The sequence below is a fragment of the Equus caballus genome, chromosome 8 (genome assembly GCF_041296265.1).
Source record: "Equus caballus isolate H_3958 breed thoroughbred chromosome 8, TB-T2T, whole genome shotgun sequence".
Taxonomy (NCBI): Eukaryota; Metazoa; Chordata; class Mammalia; order Perissodactyla; family Equidae; genus Equus; species Equus caballus.
In genome coordinates, this window is record NC_091691.1 from 42,042,916 (window position 1) to 42,061,647 (window position 18,732).

Below are 18,732 nucleotides of genomic sequence, written 5' to 3' on the forward strand. Positions count from 1 at the left end.
AATACCCTGATCCCACTTCGAGGGAAACTTGCAACTGGTGAGGGCTTGCTATGGTGGAGGCCAGGCCGGAAGCGGGTGAAGGAGGGGCAGAGTACCTGTACAGCTCAGGAAGCTTTCGTCTCAAACCAGGGTCAGAGGGTCTCAGGTGATTGCTCCTGAGGGTCTTCCCCCAAAAGCTGAACTGAGAAACTGAGGAAAGGCGTGGATCTCTGAGAGGCACACAGAACCTGTGCCTCCCCAAGGGCTCGGAAACACTCGGCTATAAGTGCTTAGGGTGGAAAAGCTCACAGAGCCCTCAAATCACCTTCATCTCTGGAAACCTTGAACCTCACACCGTCCCCACTCCCATCCCCCATTCCCCACAAGTCTGACTATAAACCAGACCCATTCTCCTCTGTCTCCTTAAACCTAAACCCAGGCCAGTTAAATTAGAGGCAATGCTGTATGACATACCCTGACAAGCACCCAATTCATAGATTACCTGAGGATTGATAAAATTTCCAAAAAGTCTTCTTGTTCCTTAAAAAGAGAAACTATCCACACACCAGGAGTTCTAACATCTGATTAAAGCATGCCATCATTTCTACTCAACACCCATGCACTACCAGGCCTGCCACCAAGACTAAAGCAGTTTTTGAAAGAAAGACAATCTCTGAAGCCGAGGGAGTGTGTGCAGTGAACAAAGGGGCCAGCCTGCCTCCCTCCGGTTGAGGCGGCTGGAGCGGGCACTGCGCCTGCTGACTCGCGTGGGAGGGGGAGGCCCCGGGAGCTGGGCTCAGCCTGTCCTGGGGCGGAAAGCCACTCCTTCCAATAGGATGGGGAATCAGCCTCCGCTAAAGCAGTCAGAGTCTGGATACTTGTAACGCAGACTTTCTAAAACTCTGCCAAATGCCAGGGGAGGAGTCTAGGCAAATCTTAAGCCGAAGGATATCAAGCTCTGGTTTCAAGAGATCATCAGACAGATAGCTCAGGAATGCACTATGAAAGCAGAAGGTCGAGTCCAACTTTCCACCCATGGCTCCTGCTGCAGGCAGAGAAGGCAAGCATAGCATGGAGGAGGCACACACAGGACCCCTGCCCACCCTCCGCCCCACCAGCCAGAAAGGCCTTGTCAAGCAACAAAAATATATCGCGATGGGTATATATTCTTTGGCTTGCAAGTCAGATGTCTAGCCAGCACCCGAAGTGCTGACTCCTCGCGTTCCTACCTTGCGCCGGGGCGCCAGTTTCCTTTGAGTTTTGGTCGCAGACCTGCAGTTCCCAAGGCGCTCCGCTCCACCACTCTGCTGAACAGAAACTCCTCTCTCAATGACACTGCAGGCTGAGGGGGACCTAGCACACACTCCGGGAGGGGGCAGCACGGCTGTCCTCAGACTGATTTACCCACAGGTGAATGCGATGCCACACTGCTCGTTCTGTAACGGGGCAGCGGTCACCCTGCTAAGGAAAAGCTCTTCCCTGGTCAAGAGCCAGGAAACTGAGACATACTCAAAGCCCAGGAGGGCCAGAGCACCCAGCAGCGGGATGATAGATTTTAATTTCCCTGTGGTTAATAGATTCCAAAGGAGATTTGGGGAGTAGAGATTTGAGGTAGAAGAGAAAGGCATTCCCACTGTTCACACAGCCTGGCCCTCCTGGAAGGGTACTCTGGGGACCAGTGAGTTTGGAGAACCAGGAAACCAAAGGGAATCAAGTGTGGAATGCGCAGGGGCAGGCCAGCACTGAGGCCCCAGAGCTCTTAGTTACCCGGACTCATTGCGTCTCTCGAATTACTACTTGCTCTGAGAGCTCAGGGAGCTGATATCCCAATAATGCCTTTGTTCTCTCCAACACCTAATACTAGCAGCAATTAAAAAAAAAGAAGAAGAAGAAAGGAATCCAGTAAAGCAAGTGTTCAGAAAAGCTAAGAAAGTTCTAAAGAACACATACCAGGTACATAGAAAGGGCTATGCTTTTATCTTCTTTTGGTGAGAATGTTTCACTTTCAATTAGGACAATTTAAGACACTATTCAACTTGTGCATTTAAAAAAAATCAACAGCCAAAATAATGCCTCGTGAATGACCAACACCACAGTACTGTACTATTCTGCTGTGAACGACTTTACAGGCCGAAACACATTCAGCAGCTGCGAGCACTGCCAGAGCCCTAAGCTACGCCGAATGACGTTTCACACAAAGCTCGTCTGTTCTTCTCTTTCTTGAAGAGATCACCAGCTTCTCGGTGTGAGAAACAAAAGGGAGAAGCTGTTGCTTTGGAAAGACAATTTTCACCCCATAAAGGTTTTGAACAAGTCTAAATTTGGGGGCAGGTAATGTTTCTTTGAATATTTTAAAGGCAATGCAGACGCTTTATGAGAAAATTCAAAATAAGGTAATTGCCTCTTGAGGAGCTGTAACATTAGAATGAAACCTCTGCTTACCTGGTTAAAAGCTTTCTTTTCTTTATACGTTTCCCGACCGCCTCTTCTTTTCAGGGAACTCTGAAACAGATCCAAGTGACATTCTGTTACGGAGGGTCATATGCGGGAGCCAGCGCTAGGCAGACACTGTCCCCACTGCAAGGGGACATACACGATGGATGGAGGCTCTTTTTTTCACTGGAATCAAGAAACCACGTAGAGTCGACGTTAAAATGCAGTTGAATAAGCTTGGTGAGGTCTTCAAATCCTAAGATGCTTTAAAACCTAATTACCATCTTTGGAGTATTCCTCAATTACTCAGTTTAATGAAAAAGGAGGGTGGTTTGGATCATTTGTAACAGTGGAAGGCAGATGAGAAGAGGAGAAAGGAATTTTTGGAGATAGATATGCAATATTTCTGAAGCTGCCTTACCTTCCTAATTATGTTTTGTTTGGGCTAATATAAAAATTAATTGCTGTTTTCTGAGAAAATAGCTAGATAAAAAAGTGCTAGGAAAGAAGAAAAGGGTGGCCCCCGTTTATGGAGAAAATCTAATCTAGGCAGGCCACAACATTCTCCATGAACAACCCACGGCAATTCTTGATTAAACCTACATCACAAAGGTCGCAGAGTTCATAACTGGCTCCTATGTGCAGTGGCCTCGCCTGCGTCCCTCAGTGGGCTGGGTCCTGCCTAGTGCTACTACATTCCAGCGCACCTTTGCCGGATGCAGGCAAGAAATGTGTCTGAAATATAAACACAAGTGTGAAACAGAATAACAGGGACGCAAGACAGTTCCTGCTAAAGTAGGAAGACAGAAAAGAACGGACAGGAAGAAAAGTGAGAAGCATCCTAGGGGAAGACAAAGGAATTTGAAGACTGAAAGGATTAATATAATCCTGAGACAAGCTGGAAAAAAGCAGTTTGGAAAGATAAGACTTGCTGGCTTTCATTCAGACCATGGAAGCCAGTGAATGGGAGGAGATCCTCCTGATGGCCGCCCCTCCCCTTTGTAGTTTCATCCTGAGGCGGGGACCTGGTGCTCCGGGAACTCATCCTGATGAGGTGGGTGCAGAGCCCTGGCTCTCTGCTTCATTCCCTGGCTGCTACCACCCTCCCATCACCCCCACCCCCACTCAAAACTGCTTGGGAAGGAGGCTCTTAGACAAGTCACTTAGGTCAGGTCAGACCTTACATTAATTTCCTCAGTACTGTTTACACTTGAAGTGTTTCACTCTCAGAAGGCCAGGCCTTGCCATTTGTCAGAGGAATTTCAAGGTCAAGAAATAATTAAAATTCTAGCTGCCCCTTAGCCTCTAGGAGGCTGGAGGCCTGGAGAAAAAAAGGTAACTGAGAGAAGGGATGACAAGGTTACAGAATCAGCAAGGAGTGTGGGCGCTCCCTGGTCACCCAAGGCGGGGGGTGCTTATCTCTAACTCCGCGTGCAGAAGCAGAAGCAGCAGCAGGAGCGGCTGTATCTCCTACAGCCTTTTTACAAAGCAGAGTCAAAGCTTCAAAGAGAACCGTCTCCTCCAACAGGTTAGGTTAAGCCTGTCTTAAGAAGCTGTTCGAGTGCTTCCACCCATAATAAGGAGGTTTTCCAGGATTCTTCACGCTGCAGTTAAGGAGTTTCTTTGATTTGAATGAGCTAAGTGAGATGAACACTTCCTATGATTCACAAGAGGGAAGAGTTGCAATAAAGAAGCAAGGAGAGAGACTATTGCTAAGGCCTCAACGTCAGAGATTTCACTCTGGGCTGTGGTAGCCATCTAGGCCCACGGGGGTCTGAAAGCCACCCACGCTGCGTCACACTCCCAGCGAACAGCAACTAGACTCTACATGTGCTGAAAGGAAGCTAAACACCTAGAGGAAAGCTGGAAGTGGAGACAAAGGTCTCTTAAAATCTATGCCAAACCACGGGATGCTGCATTTCAGTTCTGCAGGAAGCAGCATGTTCTGAGCACTCCTGCCAGGAGGGAAAGGATAGGGAGGCACTGCATGGGCTCCTCCCAGCCCAGCCGCAGGCGGGTCATTTCCCCGCCTGAGCCCTGAATGCAACTGCCTCTGAGTTCTGTGATCCTTCTAGGGAATCCCGAATAGGCGGGGTCTCATGGGACGACCCCTCTAACGCAGATCCCAGTCACAAGGGCAACTACAATAGAAAACATTGCAAGGATTAAAGTTAACCAGAAATTTGCAGAACCTATATGAGAGAAACCATAAAACCTTGGGGATGGACATAAAAGAATATTTGATGCTACCTGATGGGAAAACCCATTTCTCCCAAATCACCTTTTAAGTATGATGTCATTTTAACCAAATACCTCCCTCCCCGCCCCCATAATGTAATATATGTACATATATACAAAAAGTGTGTGTGTGTGGATACACTTTCCGTGTATTTGTGAGGGTAGGAAGAGTATGGATGGACTTGCCAAAATGATTCAAAAATTCATCTACAACAGGGATTGGCAAACTACTGGCCTCAGGAGCATTTTAAAACAGTATGGGAAAGAATGGGCTACTTGGTATATGTTGGGGAAAACTGGCTAAAACAGGAAAAAAAATTGTAAGACCCATACCAAGTATCCATACCACATATCAAAAAAAACCTCCAGATGAATTAAAAATCTAGATGGAAAAAATCATAAAGGAACTACAAAGGAAGAGATAAATTTCTGTTTGTTCTTGGAGCACGGCCTTTACAAACACAAAAACAAAAGCAGAAACATCCAAGGAAAAGACTGATCAAGTGGACTGTAAGATTTTTAATTTTTTTATATTTCAAAAAAAACCATGTACAGTGTAAAACCTAACTGACAAAACGGTAAAAACATTTTTCTAACACACGACAGACAAAAGAGTAATATTATGCAAGCAATGGGAAAACCATCTTAATAAAAATATAAACAAAGGGCCAATAAGTAGATGATTACCAGCAATTAAAACAACAAGCTATCATTTTTTCACTTAGAGATTTACAGACTCAAAGAGATAGGACACCTAGCGTCAGCAAGTGTCAGGAGGCGGGCACTTCCACTCAGATCCACGTGAGTGGGGAGTCCTCTGGCATTCAGGGGGGCAACTCAGCCTGACAAGTGCTACCGGGTGACCCATAATTCCACCTCTGGGAATCTACCCTAAGGAAAAATGCAGAGATACGTGTGAAGATTTATGGTGAGAATGCTCATCACAGTGCCTTTTCTAACAGTAAATGAATACTGTGGAGGTTATTAAAATGATGTTTTTAGAGAATACTTAAAGATTCAGGATAGGGGCCACCCCGTGGCCCAGTGGTTAAGTTTGCACGCTCTGCTTTGACAGTCCAGGGTTTCACCAGTTCAGATCCTGGGTGTGGACCTAGCACCACTCATCAGGCCACCCTGAGGCCGTGTCCCACGTAGCACAATCAGAGGCACTCACAACTAGAATATACAATTATGTACCTGGGCGGGGGGGGGGGGGGGGGGGGGTGCTTTGGGGAGAAGAAGAAAAATAAGAAGATTGGCAACAGATGTTAGCTCAGGTGCCAAGCTTTAAAAAAAATTTTTAAAAGATTCAGGAAATACATTAAAAGGAAAATGCAGGTTACAAACAGCATGTATTTTGTGATTTCAATTTATATCTAATAAATTATAAATATACGTATGTATCACACGAGAATGTTAGAAATGTAGAGTGGAGAATTATATATCAAAATGTTAATAAGTGATCATCGTCAGGTGATAGTATTATGCATGATTTTAATTTTCTTTATTGTGGCTTTTCATATACTCCAAATTATCTACAGTGAATACTATTTCCTTTACAATTAAAAAAAACAGGAAGTGAAAATCTCTACTTGAAAGAGGTGAGAGGACAGAGTGACTGCTGGTCTCCCATGCAGGACTGCAACTTCATCAGAAGTTATTCACCAGCTTCTTGGGTCTCTTTCCAGAAGGTGATATTGTTTCTATTACCCTGGTCCTTGGGGTATAACCTATACATACATGGTTGGTTTAAAAGACCAGAAAGTCCCTGAGGGTCAGGGGAACTGGCCTGGTAGCCCACCGCATGGCAGGTCCCAGGCACCTGGCTCCCTCACCAAGTGCCAAGCAGTCACGAGGCCCCAGCCTCACCTGCTGAGAGTCTCGTCCAGGGCAGTGCTGAGTGCTTTGGTGGCCAAGGGAGCCTGCAGGTAGGGTGATCTGTATGAGTGTTATTCATGGCCAGTTCACTCCTCTGGATGACTCAGAGATCCACTGGAGAGGCTCTTCCAAGAGACAATTAAGGGAAAGGGGGAAATGACTATCAAGTAAACGGAAGGCAGGACGGCGGACTTGCCTGCTGACTCATCCTGCTCTTTCTTTTTGGTCTGGCCAGCTGCCAGCAAATCAACTCTAAATTCCTATTGAAAAGGAAAAAATTGAGTTTGTGAATCTAAATTGACTCCATCTAAGGCTGATGCATGTGCTGAGTACTGAATATGATTAAGTAAAATAGGAAGTTAGGCCACAGTCTGGACTTTCATGTCAATTCTTAACGTTTCCTATTTTAGCCAGTTTCTTCCCAGCAATTTCACAGAAACAAACAAGCTCTCAATGGCTGAAGTGTTTCAGAGACAGACTTTGGGCTTAAAATTTAGGTTGGTAATAAAAGGAGACAAATAAAAATCAGGATGCTGTAAATTATGAGTCAGTATGGGAAAGAGGGCATAACGGCAGATGATTTTCAGAATTCTTACAGATTCTTATTATTTAGAAAGTTGCTTGGGTTTTTTGGGCTGATTTATAGCTCACACAGTTATAAAATCAGAATAAGAAAAGGAAGGTGCATAGGCCTTCCTTTTCCTTTCAGGAGGACATTAAGATTCTTTACCCATACTGAAGTTACCATTTAAGTGTTATGAGAATGTGAAGGAGAATTGTTAGCTTCTCCCTCAGCTAGAAGCACCAGGTCCTGGCTGGAGACCCTGCCCCTTCCTCCCCTCCACCGGCCCCTCAGCCGGCCTCAGGGAGACTGGCTGCCTTCAGGCCATGGTCTCCACACTCTGCTGCACCAGTTCCACTGCAGGACCCAATCAACATACAGACCCCTTGGATTTGGCGGGGAACCCTCATGGCCAGGATGGTAAGGAAAGGCCTTCTCAGCCACCCTGTCTGGGAGGGTGACGACGAGACCAACGACGGCCTTTTCTTGGGCACTTACTCTTGTCAGCCACAATGCTAACCTCCTCCTTTACTCGTCTCATCTAATCCAATGCTCCCGAGAGCCCTGAGGGGCATGGGTATCACGCCTGATTAACAGACGAGAGCACGGCCAGCAGTCAGGCCACATTTCAAGGTCTGCACACCTGGAGATGGGGTGCCAACCGGACCCTGACTCGAAGCCCTCGATCACAGCCCCAGCCTTCCGCCCCTCAGAGCTGCCTGCCAGGCTCTGACAGCCCAATCTCCCAGTTTGGGCTGTTTTTCTTTCTGTTTTCTTGAGACTGCTGAGCCCCAAACTGCTGAGCCCCAAACTGCTGTTTTCTCATCCAGAGAGTCTCTCTCTTCTTTAGCAAAAGAGCACAAACAACTGTCGCAGGAATGGTTGCAAACTGCTCTGCTCACGAGGTACCTCAGGGCCAGGAAATACTTGTTGGCACACTGAAGACTTCTGAAAGGATCTGAGGCTGCAGACAGCAAAGTCCTTATTTGGAAAAGACCGAAAACTGTTATCAGAGGACAAAATACCACAAAGTAAATGAGGAGAAGAGGAGGAAAATTACACTGAGACACTTCGGCTGAAGAAAGGTACAGCCATAAAATTCAGAGCTGGTTCAAGACCCCAGCAGCCAAGGCTAAGAGGAGGAAAGCCAGGAGGGCAAGAGCCTGGCCACAAACCGCACTATCCAGGCCCCGAGGCCCCTGGGGTGGCCAGAGATCACAAGCACACTCAGCCTATCAAACACCACTTTCTCCTGGGAAAAGAACAGGATGATACAAATGACAGGTCACTGCGCATGCAAATCTAGGGGACGTAACACATACTGCTTTACACAGGGTTCTGGCTGATTCGCTTTAAACCTTAGAGACGTATCTTGAGGCCTAGTAATCAAAAAATTGCTGGCTACAACCTGCTACAACACAGCAGTCTCAGTCAAACATCACAAAACAAACCAGATGACAAAGTGAAACTGTGTATTACCACTAATATGCAAAAAAGAAAAACAGAAGACCAAAATGATGACTGCATCAAAAACAAACTGTCCTTCCTCAAAATTGCAGGAACCCCAGCTCTCAGTGTGCGCATCCATGTAGGCAGGCAGCAACACCACCAAGTAGTATATGAAAGGCTAGACTAGAACCCACACTTCGGGAGCCCCCAAGGACGCAGTAGGTGACCAAGAAGTGGTCCTTGGGCATTCATAAACATTGCACATCTACAGAAATGGATGCCATTTGCCTGTTAGAACTAAAGATGAGGCTTGTGTCTTTTTAAAAATAATCTGTTCCTGGTTCCCCCTGGCCTACTGGAAAGAAATATACCCGTCCATCAAGAGAGGTAAATTATTTCCTAGTCTAATGAAATAATATAAAAGAGTAAGAAGTACTTTGGGGGGAAAAAAAGTCAAAAATTACAAGTAACGATAAAATGCTGCTCACTTTTCAGAGAAAATTCCTCACTCATTGTTTTTTCAGGTGCATGTAACATGAGAAAATATTAGTGCTTTTGTTTGTTTAGCTTGCAAACAAAAGAGCATATGGACAACTTCTGAATTACTTGTGATGCTCTTTCATAATAATCTGCCATGACACCCTTTGGACCTTCTCACTTGTTCTAAATAATAGAGTTCACTGTTAGACTATTAAAATGTATGCAGACATTTGTCACAAAAGTGAATATAAACTTAAGATCTATGCATTTCAGTATACATAAATTAACTCAAAAAGTGTAAGCAAAAATTAAGCTCTAGTTAACAATGTGCACTTAGGGAAAAGTGAATTGGTGTCTACAACTTATTTCCAAATGCATCAAAAAGTAAGATGCATTAAGAGATCAACAGATAGGTAGACTGAGCGATGTGTGATAAACCAAGTAGAGTAAAATGTTAATGCAGAAGGCAGGTGGTGAGGAGATGGGTCCTCACTATAAAATTCTTTAAGTTTTACTATGGAAAATTTTCATAATGTTGGGGAGAAAAACATTAGGCGTGTAAGTTTCCAATTTCACTGAAAGCAATTAATATATTGTATAGCCATTAAAATTATGATTACTAAAAATTGTTAATGATATGAGAAATTTTTCATAAAATGCCAATTTTTGAAATGTAGGATAAAAAACATAAGTTTAATACAATCTCACACCAAGATTAAATATTTTTGTCTTTGAAATATTTGGAAGCATATACACTAAAATGCTAACAGGTCTTACCAACAATGGGCAATAGAATTATGGGTCACTTCGTGTTTTCTTTTATAGATTTTTTTTTATTTCTCCAAAAGAGTCAAAATTAATATGTAAGTTTTTTTAAATTCGAAAAGATGCTATATATTTGAGGGCAACAGAATTAACTCATAATGCAAACATGCCCACTAAAGCTAATACTGTGGTGCCTTTGCCTGGCCTCCCCAGGAGGAAAAGACAAGATTGATGGGCATGGGCCCCTCAAGAGAGACAGATGTGGACAGGACATGAAGCTGGAGGATTAGCCCCAGGCAGGATCAGCTCTGTGCTGCTGGGGAGCATCAAATACATCTTCATACAGAAGACAAAGAAGGGCCTAATGGACATTTGGGGAAGCAAATGGATCTGAGATTCTACTCGTCTTCCCAGGCTGATGGCTTCCTCTCGGAGAGGCCCCCCCTGCGAGGCGGAGGCTGACTGCTGACCCGTGTCTGCCAAGAAGCCCTGTTATCTGAAGCCACTGCTCAGGTCCATTAATCATCCACCAAAAGGCTCTGAAATTTCAAAAGTGTCCCTGGCTAGCATTTTGCATAAAACCATTCCTGTCCCTTGTGTACATCTTCAGTAATTTTCATCTCCTGGTCTTGGCAACCTGGATTCTCACCTCTAACACCAAGGCACACTGTAAGTGATGTAAGGAGAGGGGTGCTCACCCGTGGTTTCATGATTCTTATGGAGCAAAAGCTCTCGATTCTCCATTAGGCTCCACCACCGTTCAGGAACTGCAGATGATTCAATTAGGCAAGCCCAGTAACTGAGCTGTAGGGTGAAGTGCAGGATCAGACTTGCTCTTGCATCATGAGAAACCCCTGGAGGGCCAAGAGCCGTCAGGATGTTGTGGAAGGGGCCAGCCATTGAGCACTGGAAAATAAACATGCTTCCAGTAGAATATAACCTGGGAGCAAAGAACATCATGGCAGGAACAATACCAGCAGTGGACCAAGGAAGGGCACCGAGCAGAGAGGAAGGAGGGGCTGCCTTGCTCCACCAGGGCAGGGCTGCAGCTAGGAGCAGGCATTCTGTGGAAGAATGGAAAGATCAAAAGCAAGGAAGTCAGGGGCCGGCCTCGTGGCATAGTAGTTAAGTCCACATTGCTCCACTTCAGTGGCCCATGTTCACAGGTTTGGATCCCAGGCACAAACCTATACCACTCATAGAGCCATGCTGTGGTGGCAACCCACATACAAAACAGAGGAAGATGGGCACAGATATTAGCTCAGGGCGAATCTTCCTTAAGCAAAAAAAGAGGAAGAGTGGCAACAGATGTTAGCTCAGAACAAATCTTCCTCACCAAAAAAATAGGTAAATAAATACAAGCAAGGAAGCCAGTTTTAGCATCTCTGGTGCTGTATTCTTTTGTGAACACAATGGGCTAAGAAGCTTGATGCCCCAAATCATGTGTATTTCTGCTAGCACATTATACTGATGAGACAGAACATCCCAGACAGTGTTTAAAAAGCACAGTCAGCTGCCAGACCGGTGTTCCCACTGCAGCCCCTCAACAGCTAAAGCAGAGTGGTCACCATAACAGCCACTATCATCTGGAAATCCCCACCAGGCCCAGGGCTCAGACATGGACAGTGACCGTGTCACAGAGCCCACAGAGCTTTCCCCAGCAGCCCTGTGGCATGATCCCTAACAGAGCTGCTCTGCTCCCCAGAAGAGCTCCGATGACTCACACCTTGCTGAGGATGGAACACCATGGATGGGGCTCACAGGACAGAACTAGGCAGAGAATGACAGACACGGTCCCATCAGGTGTCGCTGCAGCATGGCCCTGTGGAAATGCAGGGCTGCAGTGCTCACCCGCTGCACCTCTTCTGTGTGTGGAACCTGCTTTGTGCTTTTACAACCACATCAGTCTATTTCTTTGTCTTCTGAATGACACCAAATCTCTAACCAGTTTCTCACATGAAATGCTGGTCTGAGAAAATCCAGATGTTGACAGATCTTTAGGTGCAAGCTATAAACACTTACAAGACCTCATCTAGGTATAGAAGGGCAAGAATGTTCTTTACTCAGACGCATGGCGGCATTTTATTAGGACGGTTCCTCCCGCGGCTGTGTGTAAATCCATCAGTACAATCCGGCCGCATCCTAGTGGTTTCTGAGTTGACAGAGGAAAGAGCCTCAGTCAGGATGTACCATCTGCCTGAGAGCTGCCTCCTGGCCAGCCAGCTCCTGTGGCCTCGCCCGCTAGCCAGACGGCTCATCTCCACGTGCGTGCCTACTTTTGAGGCACCGTCTGCCCAAGCACAAGAGCAGACGTCCCAGGTCCTCCCAAGCTTTCGATTCTCTGGCTCCACTGCTCAAGGAGAGCAGTCCCGCCCCAGGCAGACGGGGCTGGGGAAGCAGCACAGCCCGGAGACCGTGGCGGAGAAGGACACCGTACATGTGGACACACCTCAGCCCTCACGCTTTCCAGCAGGGACAGTAGGGGCTGCAGGCCCTCACTGTCCAGGAGAAAACTGAGGCTTGCAGAGGTCACCAGGTGTGCAAGGGAGGAAGTCAGGCCTCACTCTGGAGTGTTCTGCTCAACCACACTGCAGCCATCTCTGAGGTGCAGTGATGAGGCCACTGAGAGCACAGCGACTCAGAGTCGAGGTGTCTTTGTTTTGACCACCAGCCACCTGTTTCACCAGAGAGCTGTATGTGTCCTTGTGTGCCTGGTTCCATCCTTCTTAGGCCCCCACCCCTTTCGCAGGTTTCCAGAAGGAAAGTCAGCAGCCTCCACTCCCACCTCCTTGGCTTCAACCTTACTCAGGTGCACACGCTTGGCTGCTGCAAACATTCATGTGTGGATGCAAAAATGCTTCGGAAAATTAGTCAGTGTTCAAGAAAGAGCCCTTTGGAGATTTAAGTAGCAACCAGCCTGCAAATAGTAAAATCCCAGTGGAAGGGTTTTGTCACCCCACCGGATGTCCTCTGACGTTTTCTACTTGCCTCATAGCTGACGCTTCACACCAGCACCACTGCTCTGTTCACACATCTCTGGTGCCCTGACTCTTCTTTCAGGTGTTCCTATTTTTTCTCTTTTTGTCATCTGGAGGAATAGCATCTGTGATCTCTCAGAGCTGAATGTATAACTTCAACCAGCTTTTAAAAGCTCTCACAGGGATACTCTGAAAATTCAAATTATAACCTCTTTTTGCATTAGACAATAAACTTTATTCTAAAACTGGTCCAACATCTTCATGAATTTTTCAGTTTTCCAGCAAGCATGTGAAAGCATGTAAGCCACACGTGTAAAAGGGAAAGGCGCATTAGGAACATGAGAATTCATGTCCCAATCCAGGTGTCACTCATAGCCTGTGACCTTGGGCTAGATCCTCGAGCTCCTGGTGCCTCCATTTCCTTATTTAAAGTGGGAATAATATTAATACCACTTTATAAAAAGGGTTCTTGTAAGGACTAAGTGAAATAACATGCTTAATAAATGACAGCCATAAAATGAAAAGGTTATTAGCCTGCTAAACAATTGTGATTCTTTTCTTGGTTAATATTTTCACATGAATATTTCACATTCATTTTTTTTTTCAAAGTAGAGAGTAGACAGTAGAGCCATTATCAATCATTCCCGCTTTCTTCTCTCTCTAGGAGAAAACCAATGTTTATAGAAGTATCTTTTCTACTCTGCTTGGGAAATGTGTTTGGAGTATAAATCTTTTCATCTGTGTGGTTTCTGTATATTCTTTTCTGCATATGGAATGAAATTTGGATAGTTCAGAACTCTACATTCATATCACAGGTCACATAAAATCTATTGTGAAAATATCTTATTATTGTCTGTTAATAATTCGCAGAAGAAATTTTAACTTGAAAAAAATTTCTCTCTCACATTAAGTGGGCATTATTCTTATCACTTCAGGGAGATAAGCAGGTCAGATTTTCCACAACGCAATTAAGCGCCGAGAGCCAATGGCAAAAAACGGCTTCTCACACGACGTTTAGGATGAATCAAATGACTAGGAGAAAAACGAAGGCAACGCGTGCTCTCCCCCTCTCAGATCCCATCAGGTCCCAACTCAAAGGAGAGCCACTCCTCTTCGTGACTGACAAGGTTCATCTTCGACACAGTAACACAAAGTGACACATAAGATTAAGGGAGATCCGCTGAACACAAGGATAAGTAAAAGCAGTAAGCCGAGGAAAGGGAAACAAAGAGAAGAGAGATTATGAAACCTCTTCCAAACACAACTTCTGTGTGGTTTTAGATAGAAACTGAGACGCCCCTGGAGTGTGAAATGAAATGTGCTGGAAGACCTCGTCTCTGGTCTTGGTGTCAGCCAGATGTGCAAATGCATGAAATCTCATCTGGATATAAACGAACATCCAGTTGGAAAAAATGAGAGAAGAGTTAGATCATGAGCTTTCCGGGCCTTGTGGACAAGTCGAGCCCCGCCAGTGAGCCTCCTGTCTGTGCTGGAGGACCCTCCACCTGGTTGCTCTCTCTTTCGACATTGCTTTCCTCCTCCTTTATTTCTACCCCCTCTGACAATTCCTGGGTTTCAGTTCTCTGTTTCCTTCCACACAACTGAAAACAGACATAAGATCTTGCCACAAGGTCTCCTTCACTCTGGGCAAACATTGCACGTTTTGTTATAAATTAAGATATTTTGAATGGGCTTAACTGTGAATTAACAATCTAGGGTGGAGAAGCTCGTTGTGCAGTTAGCAGGTTATTTCAGGCTATAAAATGGATAAAAGACTTTCTAGGTACCAAAAATAATTAAGAATGAAATTGATAAAGAGGAGGAAGTATCACAGAAACTGAAACAGAAGCGGCACAGAAGCGGCCCCTGTGACGACAGGTGGGCAGGGACACGCGCTTCCACGCCCTGAGAAGGGGCGGGACACAGGGGGAGGCCCACTTTCGGGGACATCCCACCTCACCTCCTGTACCATTCGATTTTCTCGCATCTATCTCCTCCTTCTTGCCTGTCTCCCGTACAGCCTCAGATCTCACGTGTCTGTTACCCGCACAGAGTCTCCACTTGTTATCCGTCTTGCCACACCCTGTAATCCATCTGCTGATAGCTTCTCTTTCCTCTGTTCAGCTGCCATTCATAGTGCTCCTGCCTCTGTCCCTGGGGGGTTCCTGGGAGTCCCCTCATCTGTCCTCAAGAATAGAAGCCACGTAGTTTTCATCAACTCCTCTCTCCTCACTACACATTTGTCACACGCCATCCATTGCACATAATCTTTTGTATTTGTCCTCCTCCTTCTCTCCAAGCGAAGACTTGATCACCGTGGCCATTCTGTTGGAAGTCTCCCTGGTGGTGATGCCCCCTCCACAATCGCTGCGGAACTACTTAGCAACGTTTTCTTCGGGGGAGGAGCCACAGCAGCATCTCTATCTCGGGTACACGTTACTGGTGCATTTGCCAGGTGGTTGCCTCTGGTGATGGACAATGTGTTTTGTGTTTGCGGTATCCCTAGGCACATGGTCAGCTCTAACTACCGAGATGGTAGATACAGATACAGATACAGATACAGATAGATGGAGATACAGAGCCAGGAACTGGTTTTCATAGCAGCAAGTGGATGCCATTCATTGATGTACACTTACATCTTCTCTTTGAAAAGCTCAACCCACAGCAAGTTATTGTTTTAAAACACTAATTATCAGAGACTCAAACAGATGCTTGCACAATAATATTCACAGCATCACTATTCACAATAGCCAAAAGGTGTAAACAATCCAAGTGCCCACGAACAGACGAATGGATAAACAAAATACGGCGTAAACACACAATGGAATATTATTCAGCCATAAAAAGAAAGGAAATTCTGATATATAGACGAACCTTGAAAACATGCTAGGTGAAATAAGCCGGACAAATACTATATGATCCCACTCATATGGGATACCCACATTAGGCAAATTCATAGAGACAGAAAGTAAAATAGAGGTTACCAGGGGCTGGGGCACAGGGAACGTGGGGAATGAGGAGGTTCTATTTAATGGATGAAGAGTTTCTGTTTGGGATGATGGGAAAGTTCTGGAAATGGATAGTGGTGATGGTTGCACAACATTGTGAACGTCTCTAATGCCCCTTAATTATACACTTAAAAGGATCAAAATGGTAAGGTTTATGTTATGTATATTTTACCGCAATAAAAAAAATTATATCCAAGATAGTCTATTTTAAGAACCATAACAAAGCACCCCAAACAAAACGCTAAGGATTGCTATGGCTTATATTTGGGGTGTCACTGTGAGACCTACGATTTATTTCTCCTTCCATGTGTACAACGCTATACATTCTTCCTCTCCTTTTATGGCCAAGAAGCCAAGATTAGCTGGCACTGTTTTTAATTTGTAAAATACACATTCAGATGGATTCAAATTGTTTATAAACGTTTTGAAGGCAGCTTTTAAACAGTGACCAAGGCTTTAAGCAAGTTTTTTCTCCAAAGGCCTTACATTTTTTTTTAACAATCACATACATTTTAAAATTTTATTTTCTTTTACCTCTAAAGGAGTTTCTCCTCTATTCATGTTTCAAGTCAGTATACTTTAAAAAACTATTATATGCATGGTTTCTTCATAAGAAGTAAATAATTTCTCTCAGTGATCATAACTTATTTGTGGAAAAAAATTTCTAAAATTTACCAGAAAAAACTAGTGGGAGAAATTTTGATTTTTTTCATAGAGATATAAAATCTTAAAAGTTGTTGGAAGCAATGCAGGAGTGCCTTCTACAGTATTTTATATTTGCTTTTTGTACATACACACACAAATACATTGCTTCTTATGGAAATGTAGGAAGAAAAAAAATGGAGGTAAGACAAGGAGGAAGTGCAGAAGGGAGGCGAGTCACTGCATTCTATTCTAGATGGAGCTCTCGCTGCCTGTCCACCTCAGCCTCTGAGCCACCGGAGAAGTCGAGATCCTAACACTTGCTTTCTGATGGGTTAGGAAGGCTCCCTGAGGAGATGACAACACACCCACCGAGGGGCTGTCATCAAGCACACCACCTAAGTCAGCAACACATTGCTCACATTTCATATCTAATGACTTGTTTCCTTACAGTCAAACACTTTGTATTCAAGATCTCTCCTCCTCATAACAGCCCTAAGAGGTGGGTCCTATTATTCTCATTTTATTTGTGCGGGAACCGGCTCAGAGAAAGCAACCTGCCCACCATCACAGGCAGTATTTGAACTCAGGCTCTCCCCAGAGCGGTGCAGCCTCTCAAGTGAGGAGCTTGGCAGAAAACAGGTCAGAGCCACTGTTGGGCTGTTCACCTCCATGCTGACTGCTCTCGAGTTTTAGGTGGACCCATGAGGTTGGTCGATGTCCCAGAAGAGTATGTGACAAGGAAGAGGGCAGTGCCCTTGATATTTTGGGGACTCCAAAGGGGGCAAAGAGGGGGCTAAGCACTCCTTGTCCAACTAGAGTCCTTTCACGTTTATCCACCTTTTAAAATGGGAGAAAGGACTCCAGTCTACAACGTACCAAGGTGCAGCAGACCTGATCCTCCAGGACTCGGAGGCCCTTTGAGCATAAGCCTCTCAGGGCCCCCTGGATAAACCTGGAAGCCCAAACCACGCCACTGTCTCTCAGTCAGGACACCCGCAGCTCACTGAGGTGTCGCCCACTCTACCCTTCTCAAGCTTGGGGACCCTGAAGGCCCAGGTCTCGTGTTTTCTGGGTTACTGTTGGCATAGAGAATCTATTATAATAACAGTTTGTCATTTATGGACAGTACACTCCTCTCTAGAAACTTATGCCAATTACACACTTCTCTAAAATTCCTGGGCTTGAGAGGGCAAGTTCGTTTAATAAGGTCTCATTATGGCATCCTGCTTTCTTAAACATCTTTTCTTCCCACGATTTGTTTTCACATGGTTTATGACAAATGAGAACTTCAACCCTCTCATTAAAAGGGTCTTAGAGGGTCCTTGTGGGGAAGCAGTCTCACAACGAATTAAGAACAGAGAAAGAACAGAAAGAAACCTTTCTCCTGGGTATTCCTGGCTGTACAGAAGAAATCACAAGCACCTCTTCAACCTCAAGAAGAGGCTCCAGCAGGCTTTGAAAACAACAGTATTCTTTCAGAATTCCTCCTGAACTCAGCGCCTTCATGCAGCGAGAAACTAGTCAGGGCCTAAGGATGGATAAAAAGCATTGAGCTCCAGGAAGAATCTTAAAAACACATCACAATTTTCTTCCACTTTGAGAAGAAGCAGCATTCACTTTTAGATGTTAAGCCACATAGATGCACTTTACAGAAAGGCGGGCTTAGCAGCCTGTAAGATATCATCAATGAGTTTAAAAGCACTCGGCATATTTTGTGTGTGTGTTATCTGCTACTTAATTCTTTCTACTCAAAGGCAGTTTTCCTCCAAAAGTGATCCCAGGTGCAGAATTAAACAACAGTGTCAATTTCCTTATCCTCAACACACACCCCCATCTCTTTTTGTCCTTTTAGTCTCTGCTCCTCTGTTACTACTGTCCTGGATTGATATTCTGGAGGAGGTATTTCAACTGTATTTTACTGTCAGCAATAAGTAGACAAAAAAAGGAGGAATCTTTGAGAGAAATCCCCAGTATTGGTGTATTCAGACCTCTTCATCTCTATTTTAAAAACACTGCATCTGGTTTCCCCGGGTTTCAGCACAATACGCAGTAATAGTTTTGTTTCCTTGTGCCACCTATCATTGACTGTCTATTGTCTGATCCAAACCCCTGAGAACCGAGAATTCACAATTCACTGAGGTCCCCAACCCTTGAGAGATGAGAGAGTGCCTGAATATGTAATAAGCATTAACAATTTTCAGGAGAACTTTAACAGCACAAAATAACACAATCATAGCTCACGCAGGTCCAGGCTTTGATAAATTTATCAAGGCATATGAGCTTAACTAATATCCTACGGCAGAAGTGCCAAGCTCGC

At 45.0% G+C, this 18,732-nt stretch overlaps 1 protein-coding gene across 16 annotated transcripts in view; it reads right to left on the bottom strand.

Annotated features, from left to right (window-relative positions):
• MTCL1 (microtubule crosslinking factor 1) overlaps positions 1-18,732 on the bottom strand; it is a 135,307-nt gene that overhangs the window by 50,888 nt on the left and 65,687 nt on the right. For 7 of the 16 annotated variants that reach the window (XM_023647438.2, XM_070220573.1, XM_023647442.2 and 4 more), the window contains exons 4-5: positions 2,422-2,481; positions 1,209-1,286 (exon numbers count right to left, since the gene is read on the bottom strand). In XM_023647438.2, the coding sequence (XP_023503206.2) occupies positions 1,209-1,286; positions 2,422-2,481 (138 nt within the window). The remainder of the gene's footprint in view (positions 1-1,208; positions 1,287-2,421; positions 2,482-18,732) is intronic. The other 9 variants (XM_070220567.1, XM_023647444.2, XM_070220572.1 and 6 more) reach the window with 2 other exon arrangements.